The following is a 23,959-nucleotide window of genomic DNA, read 5'->3' as shown; positions in this document are numbered from 1 at the left end:
TCATACCTCAAGTGGAGAATCGCAGAGGAATCTTGTGAACTGCATTGGAGGGATTCACCAGAAGCATAGTCCCCAAAGCATGGTCAGAACAAAACAGAATACACAACACAGAAACAAGAGAATGTTAGCACTGAAGTTAAATTTTCTCTATTAATGTGAACACACTGAAGACTAGGCAACCTATAAAAATACTGTTTTCCAAAACAAATAATTGAAATTAAAAGCCACCAATTGCATAAATTAAAATAACCCTTCCAAAAAATGTACCAGTATGGAAAGACAAAACTTGCACTAGTTTTAGAAAACATTTGAAATCTATCAAACACAAAACTTGGTGTTGGGGGGAGAATACAAACTTGCTAGAAGGGACCAAGAAAAGGTACATAAAATTACAGTTACATATACAAAGTGTGCTTATTTTTATTTTAAACCCATGCCCTGCACAAGCTCAAAATTCCTCTTCCCACCTCTATACCTCTAGATGATCCTCCTCACTAGGCAATGGATTTTCCTACCATCCTTATCACTGAAGCACCATCCTGTCTGGTGAAAGAGATTGAGTACATATTCACACTTACAAGGCAGAACACCATGGCCATAAGTGTGCCTGCTCAGTTCCATGAAAGCCAACTTCCTGAAAGTGCAAGTGTTATCAAAACTAGAGTGTTTTCTTGAGCATATACTGATGTGCCACAAATAGTCTGATATAAAAAGAAAAAAGATTTTGATAATGTTCAAGATTTTAAAAAAGGACTATGATTATATAATAATTTATTTTACCCAATTTACTAAATGAAGCAACATAACTTTTCCTTTTTTTGCACAATATGTGTTTGTTAATATTTTTAAAATCCTACAGGTACTGGTTTATCCCAAAATTATTTTTAATCAATTAATTTAAACAGTGTTATGTTGTTGATAGTGATAAGTTTGATTCACTCTTGCCCCAATGAACTTACTGTGATCTATATAGGCAAAGAATAAATTCTCTCAGGAGCAGCAGATGTATGGTATCTTCAACAAACAGACTTTTCACAGCAAATAATCTCTCTTATTACAATAAGGTAGTCCACAAAAAATGGCAATGTTGCCCTGAGGCCTAAATAATATACACGTCTCATATAAACTCTTGCTTATGAAAATGAATGTTTGTAGAGCCAAACTACTGTAAAATAGATCTAAAATTGACTCCAGCCCCCGAAGCCTCGATACATTAATTGGAGAATCAATGAATTAGAAGCTGAGCAGTCAGTCATAAGTATATATTAGGGTATATGGAAAAAAGACTAAGCTACAGTAAATAAATCAAAAGCTCAATAGAAAAAAGTGTAAGTTTTTTTCCTAGGGCACTAATTTTGCTTACATTCTCTCCCAAACACATAATAATGTCAAGTTTACCATTCATTTGTAGGTTAATATTTGGACATGTGTTTTAAGGATGAAAAAGGAATGTATATAAACAGCTGCTGAGGACAAGGGAACTGTGTGCTGTCTATAATTAGCTCTTTCAGATATGTTCACAAAGAAGGGGTTCAACACCCTGAGTAATTCTGAGTTTTACTGAAGTGGCATGGGAAAATGTACAGTTGTAATATTCTAATTCTACTTCTGGTTTCTGAAAAAAAACATGTTTTATGTTTTCCAAAGAGCCATTCAAGTTTGAGACACACTGGCTAAAAAGAGGGCAGAGATTTATAAATTCTTACATTGCTTGTCTGTTTTCCACGACCTTGATATCAATCATTATAGCCAATAATTTTAGAAGGTTCTGGCACCAGGGGGAAAAAAAAAGCCATGTGTTATTCATTTTTATGTCAGAAGACCCTCAATAGTTCTTAATCTGTAATTCTAGCTTTATGGTGCAAGTTATACACTACGGGTCAGTAAGCTGAGCCAAAGACACTTTTCAAACAGTTTTGTCAATTAAGGCCATGCTGTGCAATTCATTTGATTTTAGAAACTTTTTTATCAATCTAAGATTTACTTTCAATAGCCATAACTGCCATTTGCCAGAGAGTACATGTTGTGGCAATTACCTACATACTGTTTGTCAGAAATGCACTCATTACCACAGCTACCCATATCATTACAGATAAAGTTAGCTTCTAAGAAAATATTACGAACACACAAGTTATTACACAATCTTATGGGAAACTATTCCAAGTCATCCTTTTGATTTTAATTGAAGTATTTTCTAACGTAATCGTAAATAAACGATTCAATGATGACGACGTTTTTAGCAGCAGTGGGAATGGCAAGGGGCAGAAAGTTTGTTCAATTTTGACATAAGCCTACACCTGCTATTTTCATTCAAAGAAAATGCAATCCAAACAGCAAAAAAAAAAAAAAAAAAAAAGGTGTTTTTTTTTTGTTTGTTTGTTTTTGGCGGGAGGGGAGGGAAGGTGTTCAGAATCACCCAATTTGAAAAGGAGGTCTAAAGTTGGTCATGAATGCACAATTCACATTCATTCACAACCACTTGTAGCGCATTTTTTACGCCCATAACACACTGGCACAGAAACTCAGACTGCAATGAGGGGGAGGGGGGAAGTTTGCAGGAACTGTGGGATAGGTTCTTGCAAGAAGCCTGCAGTACACCTTGCAATCTCAGCAGCCCCCCATAAAACTTTCTGTACAGTAAACCCTCGATTTAACAAACCGATATAATGATAAAACGGACTTTGGAAATAACAGACGCTGTCTGCCAGCCCCCCTGCCCTGTCCCAAATAAATGCCGGAGACTAGCCAGAGCCACCGCTGGGGCCACTGGGCTATTTCTTCTGCAAGCTCTGTGCACCAGTTGCTGAAAGAAGCCTTTAGTACAACATGCAATCTCAGTAGCCCCCCTACCTCATGGAAGACTAATACGTAGGTGGAGGGCAAGGGAATGGACTCGCTACAGAACTCATGAAGATACTCTGGAGCCACCAGAAGTTACATTTAAAAAGATTCTGCAACAACATGGACATTTGATTTGACTGGAGATGAGGGACCCAACTCAGTCCTCCAGGGAAAGATGTGAATTAGTAGAAATACAAATGGCGGATATTGTAGAACTGAGTGATTAAGATTACTGGGATTCTCTCTTGCCAAATCTTGACATGCAATGGACCTCTCAGTCCTACAGTTGATAGTTATACAATAACAAGTCCAGAGAAAATTAACAAAATATAGCAGAGGAACTAGAGTAGGATGCAACATACAAGGTTTCAATTCCAATTTTCAACACAGATTGCCTGAGTGATCTCGGGCAAGTTACTTAACATATCCTGTGCTTCAGTTCCTTATTTGTAAAATGGATATAGCATTTCCCCCCATCACAGGGATGATGCAAGAATAAAACTTCATTAACAATTATGAGGCAGCCATTTTACCACATGGAAGCAGGCCATGTAAATAACTAGAGTAAATACTCGGCACTCCAACAAAGGAAGCCTTGATATGCAAATTATCATTTACAACTAAAATGAATTGACCAACTAACCTGGAAATATATGGGGGGAGGAATCGGCTAACATAATAGTCGAAAACAAAGTGGCATGGGACAGCAGTCGTTGGTAGCTGTTGCAAAATACAGTAATAAAACACTGTATGGAGAACAGCGTGAGCCACATCCCTCAGAAGCCTCCATCACTTAACGAAAAAAAAAAAACCTTAAAAAATCTATAGACCTTTTGGCCACACCCTCACTGGAAGCTCAAGACATCAAAGTAGAGAACCAGCATATTGGGTATCATTGGAAATCAAGTTATATCAATTATATTGGGTATCAAAGTATATCAACAGCTTTTAAATTATTTTCTTATACAGATGTAGGGTTTCTAAAGATTTGAATAAGTCCCTTGGCTGACCTGTGGACTTCTTATTCTCTGTACTGGTTCAACTGTCTTTTCAGGGAGTTAATAAAAAAACTGGAAAAATTAAGGAGGGAAAAAAAAAAAAAACCTATCTGACCACTTTGGTAGTATTTTTGCAACTTTTCAGACAGTGAATCTTTTGTATGCTATTAAATTATTTGCTTCCAAGACAAATATTTAACTAAGCACAAGGTAAGGAGGCTGCCCAGCCACCTTAGCAGTGGAAACTGAGGGGCACACTCTTTTTCCTCTATGAATTTGCCATTAGAAAATATCCTAAATAAGTTAAATAAGAATTCTTGCTTCAGTGGGTCTAAAGGGCAATAAAATTGATCATTATGGCATTTTGTGAGAACTACTGTAGAAGTTTTATGATCCCGCATGGAAATGTTTTCTAACTTGTATAGATGTCACATTTTTTTGTTTTGGTTGTCCTGCAGCTGTAAGTTTTTCTTAAAGAAACACTGTTGTAAAAAGATTTAAAGCTTAGAAGTCACATTAACTAACAGAACCTCCTTATAGAAATAACATGTGGCTAAATCCTACAACAGCTACACTGATTGCTACATGTGATGGATGAAAAGGAGCAAGAAAAATATACAGAAATATACATTTCAACATTAATACAAACTACAGTGCGCCATAGGACAGTCAAACTTGAATAAGGTTAAAACCTATGTTTAAACTACAAGCCCTCAAATCTTTTGAAAATAACCAAGAGAAGAAAAATTCTGACGCAGGGATACACCTAGCATATCATCACACAATTAGTTTACAAAAATGCTTGGTAGTTTAAAAAAAAAACTTTACAAAATTTAGAACTTGGACAACTTTAGCGCTCTCCAGCCAAACATGTATTTAATCTGGTTTTAAGATGATGCCAAAATAATGTAAGACAAATGTAAAAAAATGTTTTATAACGTAAGTTATATATCATTTTTCTTTTACCTTAGAAGACTAATGAATAGAACACTGAACTTGTAACCTGAAATTACACACACATGTATTTGAGCATTGTGAAAAAAATCGTCCCCTTCATATTATTAGAGTAACAATGTTTCTGCAACACTTTATTTAAACTTCTAGGTTACATCTATGCTAGTGAGTTCTGCAGACAAAACTTGGGTTTTGTAGACAAAACCTGTGGAGTGTCCACACACAAAATGCATTTTGTTGACAAACTGTCAAGAAAAAAAGCTATGTGGACACTCCAGGTGGCCCTTTTGTTGACAGAGCAGACTAAAAGATCTATCCGCTTTTATGTGTAGACATGATCTGTCAACAGAAGTTTGGTCAGAACATCTCTTCCGATAGTAACTTCTATAGACAAATATTTCGAGTGCAGACGTAGCCCTAGTGTTTAAAAAGAGAAAATACTTAATAGTGAAATACTTCAGCTTTAGGCCCACACTGTTTTTTTGCTTTCTGAAGGTTAACTTTTTAGCATTCCAAACGAGAAATTAAGCAGAAATTCCATCCTATTTTGTTCAGATGTTAAAGAAGGGACTGCATGAAACACTGACAGCTTTCCTTTAATTTTTATTCAGCGTATACCCTCTTCAAAACACTTAGTTTTCCCCTACTGATTTTAGTCTTTTCCTTTTGGCAGTGACAATAAATATAGTTTACACTTACAGTGTAACACACCTTTCAAATACACATTATTGAGGCTAGTGCCACACTACAGCAGAAGATCAGCCCACTGAGGGCCAGTCTTCCAGGGTTCCATTTCACATTTACGAGCAGTGACACTCCCAGATGTCTACATTGACCCCTGTACTACTTGAGAGAGGTGAGAAATAAGGAAGGTCAATGGGACAAATGTTTCTGTTGACCTTCCTCCATGTGGACAGACATGAAAGTTGACCACAGATAAATCGAATTTAGTGATGCAACTGCATAGCTAAAATTGGACATCAGCAGTCAACTTCTATGTCTAGTATAGACATAGTCTTAGTTTTAACCAGGTAAAGTGGGAAGTACTATATTTAACAGAGGACACATGCATAGAAATATTTGTCAGAAGTGCTGGGCAAACTCCAGCAGATTTCACTAGCGACGAAGTGCTGAGCATCAAAAGAAAGGTTCTAAGTCACCAGGCCTAAGACCATATTGAATTGGTGGCTAATTTTGTTGCTTTTCTCCGAATCTCCTCAATTTTTCTTCATCTTTTGCATTAACAGGAATATATCAAGCCCAGGAGAAGGAACTTTGACTACTACAGTTCATACACTGGTTGCTTGCCAAAGGCTGTTTCAGTGAACTGCAGATAAACCAATAAGACACTGCAGTGGAGAATGGTGACTGGTATAAACAACTGTATGCCACTGATGGTGGCTGTAAGGGAGAGAGAGAGGAAGCCAACTGAGCAAGCTACTGCTGAAGCTTCCCCTGCTAAGTTTGGAGGAAAAGAGAAGTCATTGTCTTAAGGAGGTTAGATCTCATACGCTAATGATAGATGGACAGAGCAGAAAGTGATGGTAAGGGTACAGACAGAAAAGGAGAGGGAGCCACAGAATGGACACATGTAACATCTTAAGAACTAAATTTATGTAAAGAGAGGTATCTCTCTTCTTTAAGGCTACTGTTACACCACAGCAATCTGTCAACATAAGTCACTGTTGGAAGGACCAACAAAACTTGTCAGCAGAGTGTGGCCACACACAAAAGACAACTGGAAAAGCATTCTGCTCAGTTGACAAAGCAGCTGGACTGCCCAGCTGCTCTCTCAAAAACACAGGCACCCGGAAGCACAGCAGAAAGGGCATCCAGAGCAATGGGCAGGCCTATCTGTTGAGAGGCCCCCGTACCAAAGCATCTACACAGCTTTCTGTGAACAGACTCTTTTGACAAAAGGCACTCTTCCTCATCTGGGAGAGGCACAAGGTTGTCGGTAAACATGCAGGGTTTTGTTGAGATACTGTCAACAAATCCCATTTTGTGTGTGGACGCTCCATTAGTTTTGTGGACAAAACTGGGATTTTGCCACCAAAACTTGCTAGTGTAACCAGAGTCTAACTGATTGGAAACGTTCACTTGACTGGAGTTGATTCACAGGCAGATTCCAGACCTGCCTCCACGTTACTTGTGATTGGAGAACCACCCTGTGACACTGTGCAGCCATATTTTTCATGTAAACAAGGTAACATGAACATACATAACATGAAAGTTTTCTGCAAAGCAGGGCAAATAATCGTTCAAGAACTTGTAAATCCCTGAATGAATATTTCTATATGTGTGCATGTATCATATTTGTATATGAAGTTAGAAATATAAAGGTGTGAACCTTTCTATTGACCAAGGTCTTCTAGTGAAAGCTATTAGTGGTAAATAAGGAATTTAATGGCCCAGTGCTCAAGACAATTATATGTGAATAACCTTGTTTTTCGTAGCAAACTGCATATCTAAAATTGACATATCTGCACTTGGTAATTTGTCTGTCTAAACAGGAAAAGGGAGAAACTCGATCTCCCTTGCTCCTCATGTGTCACAAGGAGTACAGATGTTACTACAACCCAAGAGGTCAATTTTGAGCTGCCATGCTAGACATGTGAAATCAAACCCCAGAAGATCAACCCTGAGCAGGTCACTCTTCCAGGGTAGTGAAGACATAGCCTAAGATTGAAAGGTCAACTATCATATCACAGCTTAATTTCTTCCTCTACGTTTCCAAGCTCTCCCCTAAGGGAGGGTTAAAAGCCTGGGGTTACCTCGCAGGAAGACATTCCAAGTATGTCTTCTTGGGTTTTAAAGAGGGATTTTCTGACTTGGGTGGTGACCTCCCAGGGTCAGGGAATCTGTGACCTTGGGAATCTTTTAAGCAGAAGCAGATATAGGCAGGGTATTTTAATGTCTCTTGCAGGCCCCCACCTGCTTCACTCAAATTGTACAATCTTAAATTTGATATTTTTTCTACAGAGGTTGAGGGGAATGGGACAGAGACTTCCTGTCCTGGAGAAATTCTATAAGCGAACAATGATTGTCTTCAGATGGATTCACAAACTGCTTTCCTTCACAACAGGGTATGTGAAGAATTTGCAAATTAGAAATTACCTTTGTCAGGTGAGACCAGACATAAACTTCACCCATATGGAAACCTACATAAGGAAACTCTAATATCAACACTCTCAATTTACTTGCTCTCCTTGATGAAATTATTGCAACCAAAAATGCCACTTTCATACAGAAGTGGAGCAGGGAGCAAGTCTTGAGAACTTCAGAGGATAGCCCCTTGAATTTATCACCATCATCAGGTTCAGATATTCTGAGGAAACAGGTTCTTGTGCCTACGGGTATAATTTGCCTAACCCTTGTAGAAACTGGACAATAATGCAGTTAGAAAAACTAAATTCAAAGGCTAGAAAGCTGAAATAGTTGCCAGATATACTTTAATATATCTGTCTGACCTTGATGTTTTAGGTGCTAAAGATAGCCCAATGTATGACTGGTAGAAGCCTGCTATAGCGAGACACACTTCTGTTGATAACAGACAAAAGAGGGGGAAGTAATTTGCCAGGTAAATATACCTGTGCTTTCTAAGCAGGAATTACAGAAAATCCTTAGAGCAAGCCCCTTCCAGCCATGCTAACCATGAAGCAACCCCTCTGTCAACTGGAGGGTCTATGGACTGGCATGGAGGAGACAGCTAGGATCCCAAGAAGTCGCATCTGGATCCAATAGGAGAGATAGCAGAGGTCCGACTAATATGGTTAGTAGGGTCAAATATCAGCATTTTCAAGTCCAAACTAGTGCTGTAAATATGATGTAACATGGTCCTCTTCGATTTGAACCAGGCTCTGGACAGCAATGGAACCAAAGGGAAGGCATACATTAGGGAATTCTTCACTTGCAGGAAAAGTGTTCATCAAGGAGCCAAGACTGCACCTTCCAGGAACAGAACTGATACCACTTTACTGGGGATCTCTCCACTACTGAAAGATGGACTGGGACATGTTCAGACATAGGACAGTCAATGGTGATCATAGAAAAACCTTGCCCTGATGTACCACAAACCGGAAGATACACAGCTCTGAAGTGAATGGAGCTGGCTATGCACAACTTCCAGAGAAAAATCAGCTCCTTGCACAGTTTTGATAAACACATTCATCCCATCTGTTTTATCTGGATATAGTTTATCTAGATATAGCTAACACCAGATTTTTTTTTCCCCAAGACACATGATCAGATGGCCAAACAAGCTAGATGGTGAACATGCAGTCTGTCTTCATTCATGAGTCCTCAGATCTTGAGAAGACTGCACACTTTGAATGTGCAGGGCTTCCATGTGTTCCCGCAACCAATGGAGCAGGCACGTATGAACAAAAAGAGCACTGAATGCAGGAAAACAAAGACAACTTCCATATAAACTAAGGATCTGCTTAGCACTCCAGAAGCACAAAATTACTTCTAATATGCAAATCACTTGGTATAGACATTGATGTCTGGAAGCATACAACACACTACACATCCTTCAACCTTCTTGAGCAGAACAGGTATAAGCTACCCTGGGTCCAACTAAGCATGTGCAGTGGTAGCACAATATGCTCTTACTTCCATGGCAAAGCTCTATGGCATTTGGAACCTCTACTGAAGTAGAAATTGCCCTGGCTTTTATAAGATCAAGGAGTGTTCTGATAAATTCCATTCTTGGCACAGCTTTCCTAATCGCCTTTGTAGTAGTTTGAATATTAAATGTATAGATATATTTTATGATTATGAATTGTTGTACCCTGCTGCAAAAAGCAGACGGAAGTGGCCAGTGTGTAATTTGTAAAGGCTCATCAGCCAGAATCTTGTATCTGAAGCTGATTCCGTGTAGGAAGAGACCTTTATGGTGACTACTTTGTTTTAAATTTAAAATTAGCATTGTGAAATAAAAGGGTGATAATTGTTTTCTAAATTGTAAATTAATGTTTCTGTTTAAATGTTCATAATGTGTCTGCGTAACAGAAAAATCAACACTTTTGTATGTGCAAATGACAAATATGTGTTAGAAGGTAAGTGTGAAGGCCATCACTCGACCAGATGTTCTAGGGAGAAGCTGATGCAAAAGTGCCAGTAGACTACTGTACACCCTTTCAAGATGCAGAAGGGCAGAAAGACAATTCTAAAAGATAAGGCTAGCACTTATCAACTGGGACAACCTAAGAACAACTTAAGAAAATATGCACTTGTAAGACAACAATTGATTCTAACATGATTACATGAAACGCATTGATCCCAATGAAGGAAAATTACTATTAAAAGGGGCTGCTTTATCATTTTTTTGGGTTTGTTCTGCCCAGGTGTTGCACCCCATACAGCATCATGTTACAACCAATAGAACTCCAGTCCTCCGTATCCATGATCCATCCGGACCCTGAACTGATAACTGTAACATCAACTGATAGATCTGTGTGTGTGTCTGTGTGAGCATATGCCAGCTGCTTTACTATTCTTAAAGAATGTTGTGCATTAACTTCTCCCCTAAAAATATCCTGTGTGCATCTTATAAACATAATCTTTTGTCCAGATTAATAATCCCAGTGACACTGAAGGTGAACCTAATGATGGTCTCACTGAAAGACAGCTGCAAGACTCAGACTAGCCTCTCACGTGTCAGTCAGTTAGGTAAGGAAATATGTGACTTTTGCAAATAGTTGCCACCACCATGCACTTTGTGAAAATTAGAGGCACAGCTCATGAACCAAATGAAAGTACAATAAGCTGGTAATAATGGGTTCCATTCCCTATGAATCTGAAAAAATTCCAGTGGTCTTGATGGATTTCTACATTGAAATATTTCTTTAAAACCAAGTTTGGCAGACCTCTCCCCTAGAAAGAACTAATGTAAGATAGAGTAACCTTACGGAACTTTATTTTCTTGGGGTATTTAACTCTTAGATCTAAAATAGGCTTGAGACCACTTTAATTTTAGGAATAAAGAAAGAGCAGAAATAAAGGCTCTTCCCCCTGAGGAAGAAAGAACTTCCTCTATGACTTCTGCTTAAGAGAATGAACCTCCTGAAGGACAGCTTTGTGACAATGAATCTTGTAGGAGGACAGGGAAAGGAAGACAGAAACAAACAGAAGAGAATTCCAAATCCTCCTTGCTTAGCACCACCGATCTGATGTTGTACGTGTCCAAGCACAGGGGAGATGGAATAGAGTACTGGAAAACACAGGTGTAGAAACAAATAATTATATTGCCCTTGATAAACTCAGAGCTGCGGCTCAAGAGGAACCTGTTAGGAAAAGATGTAGGACAGAGACAGTCACCTCTTGAAATTTCTGTTCCTCTTTTTCTGCAGTCCTGGGACTAAAAGTATAAAGCTAAAGGTATCTAAAAATCTGCTGCCAGACCTGGCACAAATTAGAGTTGACAATCCCCACTTTTAGAGTGGGGATTTAGAGGGGGAATACTCTGGGAAGCATCTCCCACCAGCACTTCTGTGTGTCCTTGCCTCTAGAGCACTTCAAAAGAGAGGATTTTATTGACTGGGATAGAAGTCGTCCTTGGAAGATCCGTCTCTCTGCTTTTTTATCAGAGACGCAGAACAAGGTGCTGAATATACATCAGTAGCATTAAGTTCAATAGAAGCATGACAGCTCTGATGGAGGGTGGAACATTGCCTGAAATACTGAGACACTGAAGCATAGCTGCTGAACCTTTCTTAAAGCTATGTGGGACTTCCCCAATGTTTTAGGTAGTTCACATGTGGGTTGTTGACCAACATCAGGTTGGTACACAACCAGTAGGAATTAAACCCAAGACAGCATAGCATGGTTTCAGTTTTGATACTGGTCCCAATATTCAAATATGGCCAAAAAAAGACTTAAAACTATACTGCACTCTAACTACTGGACAACAAAATGGACTATATAAAAGGGGACTGAGGAAAGAACTTGCAATAACTACACAAGACAGGCTACAACTAATATTACTAAATGTCAGAAGGACCTGAAGAGGACTGGGGACAGCACCATCTTTTTATACCCTCATGCACAGTTGCACAATAGAAGACAGTCAAGTCTCCTCCAAACATGGATACGGCTTGGGGGAAAACATTCTCCAACTGTGCTTGAGGAATGCACACACGTAAGAGCTGAATGGATATATGCAAACACTTGAAGAAGAGTGAAACATTTGCTTGCTCTGTTACTGAAGACAAAATATTTCCTGTTGTTTAGAAAGAGATGGCTGAACAAACTTCCAATAATTACTTTCGCAGATTTACACTTTACAAGGTCACACAATTCCATATCCCTATCAATTATTTATATGGCATCGAATTTATGTACGGAACCTTATCTTACAAAATGAAAGAGAAGTCTCTGGTACGAAAACATTTTAAAACCAAATGTATTGAAAATGCCTACCTCCACATTTACATGGCTACTAAAAAGGAGTAGTGAAGTTGTAGTACTGGCAAACAACAGTCATGATGCTTAAGAATATATACACATTAGCAGGTAACAAACTCAATGAATCCACATGCAAGCACAGACAGATTATCCTTTTGCCAGCAAACAGGAGGTACAGGTAAAATATGGAAATATCAATCCTTCTCTGAAGCACAGAAGATGGTGGCAGAAAAACCAGTATGTAGATTTTATGGCGGCCCACCAGCCATATGGCCCTACCGATGCTCCACCCCTTCATTGTTCATGCCCCTTCCTCTTTTCCACTTCCGGTGCACTGGGGGCAGTTTCTGACGCACACACCCCCAAGTGACATGGGCTAGGTTTTGAGGATTGTCTGTCCTATTCTTTGCAGTTAACCCTAACTGAGTAATGTCAGCACAGCCACCAAGACCCCAGTCACAGATACACTTCCACAATCCAAACAGGCAGGATAAATTTTTAAGTAGCATATAGGGTTTCAGCTTCAGGATTTCCAATAATCATAGGACTGGAATGAATCTTGACAGATCCTCTGTCTAGGCCCCTGCAATAGTCAACACAATCATTTTCTACAATGGAATTGTAAAGACAACCATATAAAAGAGATACCACGGATCACCAGTGCTTACCTTCATAGATCCCATAACTACCCTAACCACTCTATGAAATCTGTTGTCAACAGCCTGGCATTAAGATAACACAGAACACACTCCAAGGAGAAAGTCCAGGATACAAACCTCAACACACTTAAAACCTCCTTCACCAAACAAGGACACTGCACCACAGAAATAGAAAGAATCATGGAATAGGGCACCCAAATACCAAGAAACTGCTTCAGTAAAGAAATAAAACTTCTTCCAACATCCCTGGCTTTTACCTACCATACTGGGGCCCAGATGGGATATCAGACTACAATGCATGTGCAGTGGGGACCCCATCTTGAAACAAATGTTGCCTGACCCACCACTTCCAGACTTCAAACTACACATCCCTGGTACCTCTCTAAGCTCATGAAGTGAAACAAGCTTCCCAGAAACCAAGACATACCAACTCACAGCTGCACCAGTCCCTGGCAGAACAGATGCACAAGCTAGACATATCACCACTGTTAAAATGATCAACACCTCCCCACACCCAACGCAAACCATTCAAGATCCATGACTCTTTTACATACCAATCACAGCATGTGGCATATCTCCTCCAGTGCACTATGTGAGTGGACAACACCCCAACCACTATTGTCCCGAATGAAATCACAGAATGATAAAAGACAAAAATACCACATCACCTGTGGGTGAACACTTTTCACAAAGCCATATGTTATATCTGACTTACCAGTCCTCATCCTCAAAGGAAACCTGCATAACAGTTTCAGAAATTGAGTCTGGAAGCTTAAACTTATTAAACTACTAGAAATCATGGATTGAACAGAGACAATGTATTTATGACTTATTACACAAATCTTTAACCCACTAACCCCATCTTTATTTCCTACATCTACAGAGGTGTTAACAGGCCACACTACCTTGAATGGTCCTTTAGAGTATGTGCTCACTATTTATGATAAACAATCTGTTTAACCTTGTACTTGTGACACTTGGAATACTTTTCTCAGATCTAAAGAACAACAGTGTGTGGCTTGAAATCTTGTCCAACACCAACAGAAGTTGGTCCAATGAAAGCTATTACCTTTCCCGCCCAGTCTCTTTAATACCCTAACAACAACATAGCTATTGCTAGGGACAGTAACAATGGGAGATATATGAATAAGTAACAATACACCATAGGAACACTCCTTCTGAAATGGATTTTTATTCTGAATCACACTGTTTTTAAAAAGTAAACAAAGTCACACACAAGATACATATCGGGAAGTCACCTCTATGTGATTCTGCTGTATCCTTGATTCCTATGCCCCACAGAAATTCCCAAAGGCTCTCTTCCCAATCACTATCTCAAGAGAGTCACTCAACCTTTCCCCTGACAATGCACATAGGCAAAGGTGTAAACTGAACCAGCTAGTGCACATATCCTTGGTCACATCCCTCTGTATATAATGTGGATACTATAACTAACAAACCAGTTGGTATAGCATATTTTTATATTTTGCAAACATTGCCTAGCAAAGCCACAGGAACCAAAGACACTAATTCCTCCAGATCACATTGGAAAGCAAAACATTACTGAGTTGTAGAGTGTTTCAGTATATTAAGCTGACAACTCATTTGTCTGAGGGGGGAAAAAAGGAAGGAGCAGATAAGATAGGTAAGTTGGCCAAATCGATATCTTTATAGTGATTTCTCATACTGGTAATATGACATCGGTGTCTGCTTGCAATAGCAGTACAGTGAATTATATACTATCTCCTAGCAACTACCTTATTTTATCATTTTTTGAGTCTCGTAGCTAAGAGACAAGTTCTAATATTTATACATTGGCAGCCACTAAATATCCTTCTGAGACAACAGACACAATAAGGAGGTGACAATATCACAGTTTAATGTACTTTCCAGTGAATGGTTCACCTGAGTTTGACTTCAAGTTGATTTCTAAATATACCAGTTTTGTATAGGTTTAAGCAAGAAGCCAGTATTTTTTACATTATTTTCTAAGTCTATGCAAGTTTTATGTTTCTTTGGCTACATCTACATGTGCCCCAAACTTCGAAATGGCCACGCAAATGGCCATTTCGAAGTTTACTAATGAAGCGCTGAAATGCATATTCAGCGCTTCATTAGCATGCGGGCGGCCATGCCGCCGCGCGGTGCGTCCAAACGGGGCTCCTTTTCAAAAGGACCCCGCCTACTTCGACGTCCCCTTATTCCCATGAGCTCATGGGAATAAGGGGACTTCGAAGTAGGCGGGGTCCTTTCGAAAATGAGCTCATGGGAATAAGGGGACTTCGAAGTAGGCGGGGTCCTTTCGAAAAGGAGCCCCGTCTGGACGCGCCGCACGGCGGAAAGGAGCGTCAATTTTGAAGTGCCGCGGCCGCTCGCATGCTAATGAAGCGCTGAATATGCATTTCAGCGCTTCATTAGTAAACTTCGAAATGGCCATTTGCGTGGCCATTTTGAAGTTTGGGGCATGTGTAGACACGGCCTTTATTACACAAAATTAAGATTTACTGCTGAAAAGAAAATGGTGAGTTACTTTTATTGAAGACAACACATGGCTTTTCCAATATGAAAATTACTCACTTCTCTGAACAATATCACAAGTTCATAAACCACTTCTTCCTAGTCACTCAAGCTCAAAGACAAATGAAAAATCATTTGAACCCAAAAGCAGTGAACAAAATTCCATTTGCTACTCTGTCTGAACAGCTGAATAGTATCCTTGATCTACTGAAAACGACAGCAAAAGAAAAAAAAAATCAATACTTACTTTAAACTTGCTTAATGGAGGGTTGCGCAAAATCCATTACAATTCACTATTCATGTTAAATTTCTACAAAATATACATTGCAATATACTTTGGTCAGTGATCAGAACATGGTATTCAATTGCTATTCATAATGAAGCTACATCTATACCTACTTTTTCCAAGCCTTAGTAATTTCTCCTCTTACTTTATGGCTTAAATCATTTCCTTTGGCTTACCAAACATGAACCACCACCCAAGTACAGTACAAATAAGCAAATAATTTTACTAAGTCTGCAAACAAATCCTTGCAGCACTGATTTCATTAGCATCTTTCTGGGTACTAAGATGTACGATTATGGTTTTCTACTACTTAAGCAAGAAAAAGGAAAATTGAAGACTGATGCAGTAGCAAATTTATAAGAGTGGATGCAAATCCTGTATTCACATTGCTTAACTTTTTAAGGCCGTGTCTACACTAGCCCCAAACTTCGAAATGGCCACGCAAATGGCCATTTCGAAGTTTACTAATGAAGCGGTGAAATGCATATTCAGCGCTTCATTAGCATGCGGGCGGCCGCGGCGCTTCGAAATTGACACGCCTCACCGCCGCACGGCTCGTCCCGACGGGGCTCCTTTTCGAAAGGACCCTGCCTACTTCGAAATCCCCTTATTCCCATCAGCTCATGGGAATAAGGGGACTTGGAAGTAGGCAGGGTCCTTTCGAAAAGGAGCCCCGTCAGAACGAGCCGTGCGGCGGCGAGGCGCGTCAATTTCGAAGCGCCGCGGCCGCCCGCATGCTAATGAAGCGCTGAATATGCATTTCAGCACTTCATTAGTAAACTTCGAAGTGGCCATTTTGAAGTTTGGGGCTAGTGTAGACACGGCCTAAAACTATTTAAGAGCTCTATCACCACCATCGTTTGCAGCAAAAACTTGAAATCTGGCATGATGATGGGCTGGGAGGTCAGAAAGGAGATTCTTTATATCCTCCTTAAAATCCTTTCAGATTTGTATTATGAATTTTCAAATATCACCATTTCCTGTCTGAGTTTTTCCTCTGCGAAGCTTACTAGAGCCTTAATGCTAAAGCTCCTGAACACTCGATACCCTACAATGGTACATAATACAATTTATTCTCCTCTGTTTAAAAATATTTAGGCAATTATATAAAAATCCCCCTACATTAAAAGTTAAGATGGGCAAATCAAGCACCACAAAGTCAGGAAATACCAGAATTAAGACACCTAGGAACACTAATTCTGCCCCTTCATATGTAGGGCTGGTCAGAAATGTTTCTACAGAAAACTTTTGCTTAAACAAACTCATCAAAAGCATGGTATCTTGAAGTGTGTTGCCTTTTAACAAAAAATCATTTAGGAAGTAAAAAATGAAAGCAAAGCATTTTATAGTATTAATTCTTCCCATCTCAACTTTTTGGAAATATTTTGATTTTCTACTTTGAAATTACTTCCTTCAGTTTATTTCATCTTATTATAAAATGAAGGCAAAACTAGAAAGAAATGTTCAGAGCTCGTCAAAACGCAATGTCTTGGTCAACCCACTATGGCTGTTTTTATGTTCTGAAATGCACTTTTCCCGTAATTTTAGATTCTAGAAAATTTAAAAGATTTTAGTTTTCTTCCAGAATAGAAATAGAAATTCTAATCTGTGACAATGCCTCCAAAAGCAAAACTAAAAACAGTTCATATAGACCTCTACTTCTGTATAATGCACTGAGAGTTTCCAGTCATATGATGCCTTTCTTCATTTACTTTGTTAAAATGAGAACATGGAGGAATGGTCTTGGGTACGTAGGACTTCACATATTAACATCAGCACTTGAACTGCACATGGAAGCCAATCTGAAGCATGGTAGTAGCATGCTCTACACATGACAAACATCTCTAATCAAGTGGTCACTATTCAACCTGTAGCTTTACAGTGGTCTTCAAACAGCAGCACAATTTATAGAAAACAAATATAGACAAAGGGAATCGTTAATAGAGGCAAGAGCTACATGCAAAACAATTGCAGTTTTCAAGTCAAAAGGAAAGCACCTATTAAAAATACATCTTTGATGGCAATTAAAGCTACCTCAGATTCTAGGAACAACTGGATTCTCAAAAATATTCCTACAATACATTTTTGGCAAAGGACAAGTACACTCCAAAGCAACCATTTTCTCTGCCCACTAGTCCAAACAGTTCTAAATATTCTGGATTCGATATCATAAAGAAGGAAATGTGTTCAATGACAGAACCCTCCCAACATAATTTTTTTAACACACTGTCAATGGGTTTGGAACTTGATTACTTCCCATAAAGACTGTCACCTCCAGCCTATCTGTTACTGTAGAAACCACAGTGTTAATAGCTGTTCACAGTAAATGCTCAAAATCCAATGCTAACCTTGTGTAATGCCTGTAATTCACATACCAGTGTTTGTGGAACTGGGGCTTAAGACAGGGGTGTGCAAAGTGAGGGGCAGGCCTCCTCAGGGGGGCATGAAGTTTCCTGGGGTGGAGGAGTGCAGCAGGATTGGCTGCTAGGTCTTAGGCTCATCCATCTAATTAAAAATGTTGAAATATGTTTCTTTTTATGAATGTGTATTCTCACTCTCTCTCTCTCTCTCACACACACACACACACACACACACACACACACACACACACACACACACACACACACACACACACACACACACACACACACACACACACACAGAGATTATTATTTTTATTTTAAAGGATTTTTTTTTCATAACCAAAATTTCTGTTCGCTTGGATTACATTAGATGCGGGGGCAGGGGAACAGGACCTGACATAAAAAGTTTGCTCACCCATGACTCAAGATGATGCAAGGTACAAGAATGTATTTGGTAGTCACAGGTTCGGGGAGGTGGAGGAAAGAGCCAGAGCCAGCTCAGAACATGACTGGCAAGTGGAGAGTCAAGGAACTTTTCTCTTGACAAATTTCCTTCAGAAGAAGCCTGGTAACCATACAAGGAGAATGGCTATCTCAAAGGTGAAAACTAGAACTAAACTTGTCACCAAGACTATGCTGAGAAATGCCGCTAGAGGGGGCCAAAAGACTGCAGGCTCCAGAATATTGATGAATAAGGGGACTTCAAAACACACCTTTCTCTGTTGCTAACTGTGGGATTTTAAGTAAGGAATATGTATTTTACAGAGAAATAGAGAGACAACATTTTGCTACTGAGAATAGCTCAATGGAAACAAAGTGACAATGGTGGGGACCAAAGACAACGCTCTGACACACAGCACCAGAATGTTTTACCAAATGAACCATTCCTGCTCCTTTTCCTTTCAGCTCTGCATTTAATATAATATAGATAAACCAGAGTAATTTTGTAGTTTTTGACAAAGTTCAAACCAATTCAAGATTAATATCCAACATAAAATTAGAAAAATATATAACCTATGACATCTTTTGCTACAACACAGAGCTCAGTCTAGCAAATTTGGGAATTAAAAAAAAATATTTTGCACTTGTAAAATGTAAACAATTTTAAAAGGGGAAAACCTGACTGTGCTTGCAGTAGCAGACATCATCATCACAGTCCTTTTTTGTTCATTTTTTCAGTTTTGAACAGTAACTAATCACTGGACTCAAATGAACAAACTGGTATTCTCATAAAAGGAAATGTGTTAGTCCTGTGGTTCCACTGTTGTTGCAAAGAGCAGGAAAATAGAGTTGCCGTTTATGGGCCACTAAACAAATTGTTTATTAGGAAGGTAAATCCTGTCAATTTAAAAGAAAAAGGCTATGGAATAAAACCTAAGGGAATACACCACACTAGCTTCCTGTCCACAACACTGTCATTTATTCTCTTGTGTACATGCTCAGGCAGAGGTTTGTACGCTGATAAAACAAAAGCATTACACCAAACAGCTGTATTTTGGAAAGCAACCACAAATTAAATCAAGGTTAAGAAACACCCCCACCACGCAGTGTCAACTAGCTCCTAAAATGTTTTCTTAAAAAAAAATCAGTGTTACTTGTTTAAAAATAAATCTAGTAATACAGTCTTAAAAAGCACATCTTTATTTCATAATAAAGAAACTCGTGGCACATAAGAGATTTTTAATATCTGGTTTTTTTGTCATTTTTGCAATCTTACAATCCAGTGGAAAAAGGTAATGTTTCATTCCATTGGCCACTATACAAGTTCCAAACTCACACTGCACCCAAGACAAGCACTGGAGGCAAGTTTCACTCATTATCAGAGCCAGATACATGATTTATTCTTTCAAATTAGTATAACTATACACTGGACAGATACATGAAGTCATCCCCAAGAGCTGACTAAGGCCACATCTATATTAGCACTTACATCACCACTTTTGTTGCCCAGGCATGTGAAAAAACCCACCCCTTTAAGTGACACAACTTTCATCAGCATACATAATAGTCTGCACATCACTGTGTTGGCTTCTCTGGCCAAAACAGCTACCGCTGCTTGTGAGGGGCAATTTAATTACTTTTGTGCCACACTAATGTAAGCTCTTTAATGTAAACACAGCCTATATCAGGTATCTTAACAACCAAAGGGGAGGAGCAGTTGATTAAGTTACAAATATCATCCAAATTTATAGGTCAATTTCCTTCCAATTCAACAAATGAAACTTCACAGACAGCCAAATAGATGGAGCGCTGGGTTGAGCACTACTCCGAGCTGTACTCACGCGAGAATGTTGTGGTTGACGCAGCCCTCGATGCCGTCGAGCTCCTACCAGTAATGGACGAACTGGACCAAGAGCCGACTGTGGATGAACTGAAGACAGCCATTGACAGCATTGCAGCTGGAAAGGCCCCTGGTCAGGATGGTACACCACCAGAGGTAATCAAATGTGCCGCGGACACACTCCTGGAACCCCTGCATGATCTACTGTGCCTGTGCTGGAAAGAGGGTGAGGTTCCACAGGATATGCGTGATGCTAACATTGTAACGTTGTATAAGAACAAAGGAGACAGAAGCGACTGCAATAACTACCGTGGAATCTCCCTCCTAAGCGTCACTGGTAAACTGTTCGCTCGCGTCATCCTTGGCAGACTCCAGAAGCTTGCTGAGAGGGTATACCCCGAATCGCAGTGTGGATTCCGCGCAGAGAGGTCTACTGTTGATATGGTCTTCTCTCTAAGGCAGCTGCAGGAGAAGTGCAGGGAGCAGAGAAAGCCACTCTACATAGCCTTCATCGACTTGACCAAGGCTTTTGACTTGGTCAGCAGGGATGGTCTGTTCAAACTGCTCCACAAGATAGGCTGTCCTCCACGGTTACTGAAGATGATCCAGTCGTTCCACGAAAACATGAGAGGAACCATCCAATATGACGGCGCATTATCGGATGCTTTCAGAATCAGGAGCGGCGTCAAACAAGGATGCGTGCTTGCTCCGACATTGTTCGGGATCTTCTTCGCACTCCTCCTGAAGCATGCCTTTGGATCTTCAACAGAGGGCATCTTGCTGCACACAAGATCCGATGGGAAACTGTTTAACCTTGCAAGGCTGAAAGCTAAGTCTAAGGTGCGAGAAGTCCTCATCAGAGACATGCTGTTCGCAGACAATGCTGCTGTAGTGTCTCACACAGAAGACCAGCTTCAAAAACTGCTGGATTGGTTCTCCAAAGCGTGCAAGGACTTTGGGCTTACCATCAGCCTAAAGAAGACGAACGTACTCGGTCAGGATGTTGCTGAATCCCCATCAATCAGCATTGACAACTATACGTTAGAGGTTGTCCACGAGTTCGTTTACCTAGGGTCCACCATCACTGACACCCTGTCGTTGGACACTGAGCTAAATAGGAGCATCGGAAAAGCGGCCACAACTCTGTCCAGACTCAGCAAGAGAGTGTGGAATAACAACAAGCCGTACACTCACACCAAAATGCAAGTCTACAGAACTTGCATCCTCAGCACCCTCCTTCATGGCAGCGAGACTTGGACCCTGTATGCCCGCCAGGAAAAGAGGCTAAACATCTTCCACTTGCGCTGCCTCAGGCGCATCCTTGGAATATCACGGAAGGACAGAGTGACCAACACTGCCGTCCTCGAGCAAGCTGGAATCCCAACCATGCACACCCTCCTCAGGCAGCGTCGACTCCGCTGGCTTGGCCACTTCCACAGGATGAACGATGGAAGGATTCCAAAAGACATCCTGTATGGTGAGCTAGCCTCTGGCAAAAGACCTCCCGGACGCCCCCAGTTGCGTTACAAAGATGTCTGCAAGAGAGACCTCAGAGAGGTAGACAAAGAGCTGGACAACTGGGAAGATCTAGCAGACGACCGCAGCAGATGGAGGCAGGGGTTACACAAGGGCCTTCAGAAGGGCGAGTTGAAGATCAGACAGCTAGCAGAGGAGAAGCGAGAACACAGAAAGCACAATAAGGACTTGCCAGACACCCACTACATCTGCAAGAGATGCAGCAAGGACTGTCGCTCTCATGTGGGTCTTTATAGTCACAACAGACGCTGTACATGAAGTCCTCAATTGAAACTTTAAAGGGCGCGATCCATAGTCTATGCAGACTGAAGGATGCCTACCTTATAGGTCAATTTCCTTCCAATTCAACAAATGAAACTTCACAGACAGTGTTCAAAGGGGACAGATTATTTTGCTACATACCCAGAAAAACTTTTAAACAGGTGTGTCAACATCCGATTCCATCAGAAATAATATGTCAGTAAATTTAAATCTTGCTATTAACCATATACTCAACGAGCACCTCCAGGCTTTCCTCCACCAGTGAATTTTTCCTTTTAAAGCGCACTGTTGAAAACAGACTCTGACACCCCATATTTTTGTGCTCCATACTGAAAAGGAATGCTAAGGATGTGCTCCAGAAGGTGCATATTACTCATAAAATATACAAATTAAGACCAAGACATGGACAGTTTTAAAGTCTTTGCAAACAATTCCTTCAACTGCCATTGAGAAGGGTACTGAGTTTTATCACTGTGGTGGTTAGACATGCTAACCTAGCAGTACCAAAAAGAAAGCCTTCTCCGACAGCAAAGGAGTAAACCACTTCCACCAACCTCTCAGCATCAGTTTCTCCACCTGAAAATGAATAATTATATTTCCCTTTCTTTATAAAGCATTTTGAGCAGTACAAATGAAAGGCACTATTACAGTATTTGTCTCTAAACATGATTAGAAAGGAAATTAAACTGAACATTCTAGAGGGTACTGAACACGGGTCTCAGAATGGATTGAACAGCCATTGTTTCAAAAAGTCTTGGAGAGCCAGGACAGTTGCAGCTTGCGCCATGCTACAAGAAATTTAATCAATATGATTTTCTTAGAGAAGGCTTATTATCCTCCTTCTCACTTGACATCTAGACGTAAAGACATGTTCACATCTGAAGCCTGCACAGAAGAGAAATTCCTCTCTCATTATATTAGGAGCACTCAGCTTCACAGGTTCATAGTTTAACTACTATAAAACTTTAATTTTTTGATACAAAATTATTTTATTCCTAAAACTGCCACATGCTGCAATGAGAAATATCTGAGCTACCAAAAACAAACAAAAGAAAATCAATGTGAGTACAAGGCACCTATGCCAACAGTTCAGGAATATCCTTGCAAAACAGCACATGAAATACTCCCATAATTTTTTCAGGGGGTTGGTCTCTGATTTAAAAATTTAGAAAGGTTTCTGAACTGGCACCTGTGCTTCCCAAAAGCTTGAGTTAGGGGTCTTCATTCAGCATCACCTGGCTTTTAGTGGTTTAAACTCAACTCCCTTGATAAAATGCCTTGCACAGAGTAGAATTAGTTCTATGTTCACTGAAGGATGTGTCTGGCTCTAGAAAGTGGGGGTTTTATTGATGATGTCTGAATGATTTATTGGTTTATTTAAACAAAATAAATTAAAAAGAAGGGGAAATGTGTTTTAAGAGCTCTCAAAATCTTGTATGTGGTCACTTCCATCTTCTCCTACAAGTGACCCAGATCAAAGGCTTGAGGACAACTTCCCTACCCCAGTGTCTAAAAGTTAGAAACTTCTAGTATATATCCAACAGTATGCCAAATCCACTCTGCGGATGATTTCCTCCAGGAACCAAAACTAAACCCTCTCCCCTCAGTGCCCAAACACTACTTCCTGTAATATTTATTGGGTCTTACCATATGCCAACTAAGTTGGGGAGCCACGAGAGGCAACTGGTTGTGGTCACACATCATCTTGTGTTTCTCTGATACACTTAATTGGTCACCCTGTGCTGCCTCCCTGCATTTTAATGGTGGATCAAAAATCCTAAGGGTCCAAACAATTCCCAAAAGGATTTCTACAAAAAGAAACAGTCTTTCAAGGGGCCTGATCCAAGCCCATTGGT

The 23,959-nt window shown here is 40.0% G+C and overlaps 1 protein-coding gene across 8 annotated transcripts in view; it reads right to left on the bottom strand.

Annotated features, from left to right (window-relative positions):
* The window catches only part of ATE1 (arginyltransferase 1), a 161,885-nt gene that overhangs the window by 112,373 nt on the left and 25,553 nt on the right, over positions 1-23,959 (bottom strand). For all 8 annotated transcript variants that reach the window (XM_074999756.1, XM_074999752.1, XM_074999751.1 and 5 more), the window contains one exon: positions 7-39. In XM_074999756.1, coding sequence (XP_074855857.1) covers positions 7-39 — 33 coding nt within the window. The remainder of the gene's footprint in view (positions 1-6; positions 40-23,959) is intronic.

This window comes from Carettochelys insculpta, chromosome 7, assembly GCF_033958435.1.
Source record: "Carettochelys insculpta isolate YL-2023 chromosome 7, ASM3395843v1, whole genome shotgun sequence".
Classification (NCBI taxonomy): domain Eukaryota; kingdom Metazoa; phylum Chordata; order Testudines; family Carettochelyidae; genus Carettochelys; species Carettochelys insculpta.
Note: the sequence above shows the minus strand (reverse complement) of the source record. Positions and strands in the feature narration are given on the sequence as shown.